This window comes from Arachis stenosperma, chromosome 4 (genome assembly GCF_014773155.1).
Source record: "Arachis stenosperma cultivar V10309 chromosome 4, arast.V10309.gnm1.PFL2, whole genome shotgun sequence".
NCBI lineage: Eukaryota > Viridiplantae > Streptophyta > Magnoliopsida > Fabales > Fabaceae > Arachis > Arachis stenosperma.
This window is the reverse complement of record NC_080380.1, coordinates 89,550,672-89,557,852: the sequence shown is the minus strand read 5'-3', so window position 1 is coordinate 89,557,852 and position 7,181 is coordinate 89,550,672. Positions and strand designations below refer to the sequence as shown.

Below are 7,181 nucleotides of genomic sequence, written 5' to 3'. Positions count from 1 at the left end.
CTTTATCCCAATTAAATTTAGAAGACCCTATAGTGGATAAATTATAAGATATATCTTTGTTGGAGCATAAAAGAAGTGATACATAAACATATCTTTCACACTTATCACTATTATGAAATTATATATTTATCTTATGCCTCACCGAGTGCGATGTGCTTTCCTTTTCATCCATTGTCTTCAGATCAGCAAGCAATCAGTCTCTGACCAACGGTTCTCTCCCATTGTATCTTTCTAAATCTCTATTTTTTGTAGCATGGAGATCTATTCTCTAAAAGTTATAGTAGTTAGTATAATCACAGTATATTATACACTAACAGACACCAAATCAAAGATTAGGGATATACAGCTCACCAGCAACACGAACATACAACCATCTACTGTCTTCTTTCCTACATTCTGAAACTTCTCAACCCCCACAATTAGATGATCGTAAATGTACCTGGCCTAATATATTTGCCATGGGTTCAATACATCAATGACAGCCCGTATATGTATGTCTGAAACGATGGTCTTTGGTGAGGGAAAGAACAAATTACACTTCGATATCAACATGATGAAGTGTCTCCAAAAAATGATTCTATCATCATCGGATTGTATAAAGCATATGATAACATCCTTTTTTAAATCAGCATATGTCTTTCCTGTGATGTTCTTAAAAACTCGATGCTCTGCTGGTGTTTCTGGATTCTTGAAACTCGCCCCAGCCAAATACAAAAATTTGTAAATGCTCAAATCTTTATTGGTTAATTTTATATAAAACATATACTCAACAAGATTATTTTGGCAAAATTTCCTTTCTTGCTTTTCTTTATATTTTATTTGGGGGTTTACTTACCATGGTTCGGTAGTCCAAAACACCGCGCAATGAATGCAATCCTTATGGAGATTTTTCTGGTGCCTACAATCAATGACTTCTCATCCCGACAGTATGACAATGCTAAGGCTACCATAATATTTTGTTTGATAGTCCATTCCAACACATATCTTAGCCAACCAAAGCCAATATTATCCACCTCCCTCATTTTTGCTCCGTCTTCTTCTGAACTTAAATGATTCATAACTGAAGCCACGCAACATGGCGAGTATCTAGAGACCAGTATTTTCTACACCGACAATCATAATCAGCACACATTGGCAATAGAAGAGAAATTCGGTATTAACATTTACTATTAATGCACAAAACACCAAGTTAATTTAGCTTATTTTGTTTATTAATTATGTAGGTACTCAAAATTGACATTCTTATTAATTCACCACTAACTATTTAACGTACATTTTTTAGTCCACCAGATTTTTTTGGCCGTCCTCTTTCTAGAGTGTGATGCTTATATATATCTTTTTTGCTTTTGGTACGAGCCATTCTTAATGCTTATTTTTTGAACACTTGATCATAAACAATACGAATATATACTTAATTAAACCATTTAACTTAAATGTAACATCCCAACATTTTGTTTATTAGCAGAACTACAATAACATTTTTGCTTAATATAACTAGCATAGCATCCATGATGTAAGAGTTACAAATTGATGCTACTTGACCAATGCAAAGATCTTTTTAAACAAGTCATAATTATAATTAGGAAAAATATGAGGAGCCAATAGAATATTTGTACAATGTGTATAATGGAGGTTTCTGGAGTATTAGAGATATAATCATTAGTGTTATCTTTTCCCATTAGTTGAAGCTTTTGGGATGAGTGGTATTAGACATTGTATTAGAGCGCTAGATCCAAAAGGTCAATAGTTCGATCCTTGGTGAATCCCAAAATCAATTTAAGCTTTTGGGAAGATGTTACTCGGATGATTATTCTAGAAGGTATGGGGAATCTTCAATTTATAACTCAATAGCTTATTGTACACATTATAAAAATAGTTCATTGTCTTCCTAATGGAACTCTTATAATTATACAAAGTTCAATCGCAATTCTTCACCAAGTATCATGATCATACTCATGAAGATAAAAGACCTATTCCAAATAAAGTAATAAACTAACGCATAATTTTTAACCATATTAAACCCATGGCTACTTTACAATTAATACACTTAATAATGTTATTAATAGCTAAAATATGAATTTAAATGTCACTATTTATATAATTCACATAAATCGAGAGTTAAAATTAGTTATAATTTAGTTACATATGATCTGTTTTATTACTCCGTTATTCATAAAAGCTTGAAAAATAAAACCTAAAGTGTGTGTACCGTTTACATATACAGGCATACATATATGACAATGTTATTTTTATTTTAGTGTTAATATCTTTAAACAAAACACATGTTACACATCACGTACCAAGCAAAACAGCGAATAAAAAAAAGTTAAAATGAAATATAATAATATAAAATAAAAGAAAATAAAAGATCAAATTATGGATAAATGTGAGTATGTGTGGAACAATAACAACCGATAAAAAAAAGGCCAAGAACGCTATATAGGTATGGATTGCAATGTGTTTAAAGGAGTTAAAATTTTTGCCTTTGATAAGAACGCCAAAACACCCTCCTTTTTTTTTTTCAACCATCTCATCATCTCTATCCACAAAACACTATTTATACAACCAAAAAATGCGACACCTTTTCCCTTCTCGTAAACCCCTCAATGCAAAATAAAGATTAAAATTTTTATCTTTTTTATCCAATCCAAACACATGCCACAACTGATAATGAATTATTTTTATGACAATTATTCAGAACATGTAAATAGATAATAATATACTTCTAGAATAGAAGACAATGTTATGTGATGCTCCAATTATGAAGTAATAGATTTTTTTTTTGTTTTTTTTTTTCGTTCTTCTTTCTTGCGGAATTATAATTGGAATAGAATTAGGGAAAAATTATAATTTTCTACTCGGTTTAATGTGATGAATTTTTTGGATGTTAAATTTCGGAAAAAATTTATATTTTAATGGATAATAATGTGATTGATAGATATTAGAGATTTGATTTGAAAAAAATTAAAATTAATTTTAAAAATAATATTAATGATTCTAAATATACTGAAAAAAGATAAATGATAAAATGATCAATAATTAAAAAAATATACATCACGTACTTATCAAGAAAATAAAATTTTTTTTTATTATATTTCTATATTATAATTACTCTTTTGACTACCTATATTACTAATTATTTTATTTATCATAAGATAATATCATAGCTTCTACATCAACTAGCAGAGTCCCTACTACTACACCTTTCTTAATTAGGTCCATTACCACTGGCCTTTTTACATACATATAAAATAAAATAAATTATTGGATTTTCTTATTATTAATACCATTATAATTTCATCAAAGATTTAAGGTGAGCTCCATGAACAAATTCCGATTTAAGCAGTTACAGACGTTTCAACACCAACATAAGCAGCAACTTCTGATTTGACGTCAGCTAATTCCCATAATTCAGGCAATGCTTCCCTAAGATTGTGGATGCTTTCTAATGAATAATCTGCACCTTTCGCTCTTTGAGACGTACCAACCTAGTAACCAAACACAAATTAGAGGCTCATATTAGTTACGCACATTTCATAAATACACGTTATTAATAATAATGATAATAAAATACAGAAATTCAATTGTAAAACTGATTTTAGTAATAATTGAAATCAAAGACTAAAATTACTGCAACACCTGATTTCGTAGTACACCTAAAATGCTTCCAATAATACAATAGAAATATGTAATGCCAATCAGTTCAATTCCCAACTAGAAAACAAAAATTTCACAGTGACTCACCAGCACTGTGTCAAGTCCCACACGTTTTCCAGCTTGTATGTTCCTCACACTGTCCTCAAAGAACAACTGAAAATGACACATAAAACTGTAAGAAAAATATATAATTGAAAGGGAGAAAAGGTATAAAGTGAAGTACCAAAATATCCCGTAAAAAACATTATATTATTGACAAAAATAACTTAAATTAAATAAAAATTTTGTGGCATTTCCAAAGAAAAACGTGATTTGATTATAGAAGGTATAAGAATGATGGATAATTTTGCCAACATGCAAATTTCATCAGGAATTTAATTTTTTGTTTCTTTATGAATAATTTTTACAGCGGCATGAGCTGAACTTTGAGGATAATTCTGGTATTTCACTTGAACAAACTAAGTTTAGCAAGGTCTGGTTTTAATTTTCTTACAGTTCTTTGTGGGTCTAGGTTTGCTATTTTGAGTGCCAATTGAATGGCATTTTCTGAGGGCTTGCAAATAATTGGTGTCTTTGGCAGATTAGAACTCGGATTCATCTGAGCAAAATGAGCTATGATGTCAAAGATTTTGGAGCTACTACCACCCCCATTATTATTATTCTCGGTTTGATTGATGCTTCTTCTAGAACCACCAATGAAGTCAATGTCGTTTTCGTCATCATCATCGTCAGAAACATTGCTTTTGTGGATTGGATTTAAGGTCTCAAAGCAAATTATCCCTTCAAAGCAATCCTCTAATCCAAGTCTGTTAAGTGCCTTAACTGCATGCACTTTGTCTGCATTTGTGAAGATCTGCAATAAGGGCAAAATAGAGAATGCACACAACAACATTAGGTTTCATTAATTATAATATTCTCAAAGTTTTCTTTGCTTAATTAATAAACAACTTACCAGTTTTCTATAGGGTAGGCTCAGCAAGAGGTTTCTTAGAACTGTGTCTGGTTTTAGATTCTCATAAGGCAATCTCCCATGAACATAACTGGAAAAAACAATGTAACATCAAAATTGAATTTCACCTTTTCAAGATAATAGAAGAAGTAAAATTAAGAGGAATATACTAAGAAATTTTTAGTCCGACAATTTATTTTTTAACAAATTTTAAACACCAAATTAGCCCTAAATTTTTTATTTCGTTAGACAAATAAATTCTCATGTCAAATTTCCATAAAAAAATTATATAAATTAGTATTTGTCGTTATTTAACGATTTTTAATAACTTTTAAAATTTTTAGATCAATTTCTCTGTATAGATAAATAATATAAATATAAAAACTGATTTATCTAACAAAATAAAATTATTCAATAAATAAAACTTTGGAGAATAGTTTAGTGAATAATGCCTTTTGAGGACTAAAGCGTCCACATAAAAATTTCTTCAAAAATGATTTGGGTAGTACTCTCTAAAATTAATAAGTAAAAATAATTGAAAACTTCTAAAAAAATATATAATATACCTGTGATATTCATCGTAGTCAAAGTCATATCCAATTGCCTGAATTAACAATGAAACAAAAACGAATATAATAGGTTTAAGACTCACTTTGTCTAATTTGTGAAATGAAAAATAGTAAAAATTGAAAGGAAGAACCGTACCCTTAACCCAGCCATAGTTGTTCCGTAGTTCTTGTAGAGAAGGTTGGACAATTCATCAATCTTTCTTCTCTCTATGCCAAGTTTCTCCACCATATACTCTATGTATCAAAATTTGCATTTATGTCATTATCAAAGAATGCAAAGAAAAATAAAATTAATAAGTTAACAAAGTTTTGTTTGGTTCTAAAGACATTACACAAAAATACAGAACTATTGTGTCTGTTTTTGTTTTAATAATTCAAATATAGTTTTAAAAAATGTAGAAAGAAGTATTTACCTTTGATATTTTGGCCACATGCCTTTGCAATCCCACAGCTTAGTGGATACAAAGTATCATCTAAATCTAAAACCAAAATATATATATTAATTATTATAATCATATCCACATGAAGTTTCAGATTTTACAACTAATGATTAATTAATGAATAATCACATAACTAATAGTAAAAGGCTTACCAAATAAAAGGCAATCATATTTTGGTCTCTGGGCCTGTCTGAAGCGGTTCTCATACTCCATTTCTGGCACAAAACCTTTTCAAAGATAATAACAACACAAAATTAAAGAAAGTTGAGCAATTTGTTGATGCATGACAAATTGAACAGAGCAAATATTTATATGGGAACAAAAATACGCTGTGATTATCAAATTAACACAATCTTAATGGCCTTTGCAATTATTATCATTTTATATTTCGAATTGGTCATAATTGACTCTCATATTAGCACCAACAGAATCAAAAGCCACTTAAAGGGAGACAAATAATCAAGGTGCCATTCTAATCCATTTGGGATAAAGATTCTTAGTGAACAGTCCACAATCACTTGAATTAAATTTCACTTTATTTTATTTTTTCTCTTTGAAGGTTCAACAGTGGTGTATCTTTGGGGCACTGAACTTTGGACAAACATGTGTATGTTCTAAAGTTGTCTTCAATTATTACATTGGCAAGAATATTAAAAAGACAAAAAGATTATTGAGAAATAAGAGAGCACAAACAGAAAAACCCTTCATATTATATGGTCTTTTGAAAAACAGAACGTAACTTATAGTTATAGGACAGAGAAAATATCTTTCCAAAGTGCATCAGCTTTTCGGATCACATAATCCATCATTCAAAGACATTTTCTAGAAAACTGACTAATTGTATTGTTCTTTTAAAAAGAAAACTTAGTGAAAAAATATAGAAATTTCAGTCCTCATAATACAAAAGAGAAATGTTTTAAACTCTTTTCAAATCACCAAATAAAGAACGGAGAAATTGTTCTGAAATCCACTTTAGTGCATTTCAAAGAAAGAAAAGCCTCAAAAGCATAAACTCATGACTAAGATTTTTGGTGTCTTTATGGATCACCAAGAAGGTCTTGGTTTATATGAATTATGTGAAGAGTGAAAAGAGTAGTAGCAAGAAAAAAGAAAAGAAAAATTGGAGTCATTGCCTTACCAGAAGCAGAACAAGAATGTGTGAGAAAAAAGATTATGAGGAGAAGAAACAAAAGCTTTTAAGAGAGCGATAGAATACAAATGCAATAGTATTGAAGAATGTGAGGTAGAGAGGGAGGAAGAACAAGAGAGCCAAATAGGAGTATTTATAGAGAAGAAATTGTTGCTTCTGTGGCAGGGATATTTCTGAATTTTTTTCTGGTGACTATTTCTGAATTAATATAATAATAATATTAATTTATCATTCATTATATTTTTTTGAAAGAATTGTGAATTCATATTTTTTTTTATTATTAACAACAATTTTATTTGAGTATTAGAGATTCTAAAGGAAATGTAATTTTAGTTAAAGAGTATTCTAAAAATATGGTTAAGAGGGAATTAAAAAAGAATTTTTTTTTTCCAAATATAATAGATAGAAAAAAAATA

General features: G+C 29.4%; 1 protein-coding gene across 1 annotated transcript; it reads right to left on the bottom strand.

Annotated features, from left to right (window-relative positions):
• Nucleotides 1-3,019: 3,019 nt before the first annotated feature.
• On the bottom strand, nucleotides 3,020-6,862 carry LOC130973229 (uncharacterized). The gene is made up of 9 exons (XM_057897665.1): nucleotides 6,754-6,862; nucleotides 5,768-5,842; nucleotides 5,589-5,654; nucleotides 5,312-5,409; nucleotides 5,173-5,210; nucleotides 4,610-4,697; nucleotides 4,151-4,510; nucleotides 3,745-3,810; nucleotides 3,020-3,488 (listed from the first exon to the last, which is right to left on the bottom strand). The coding sequence occupies exons 2-9, from the start codon at nucleotides 5,826-5,828 to the stop codon at nucleotides 3,339-3,341; spliced, it is 927 nt and encodes a 308-aa protein (XP_057753648.1). The 5' UTR covers nucleotides 5,829-5,842; nucleotides 6,754-6,862; the 3' UTR covers nucleotides 3,020-3,338.
• Nucleotides 6,863-7,181: the final 319 nt, after the last annotated feature.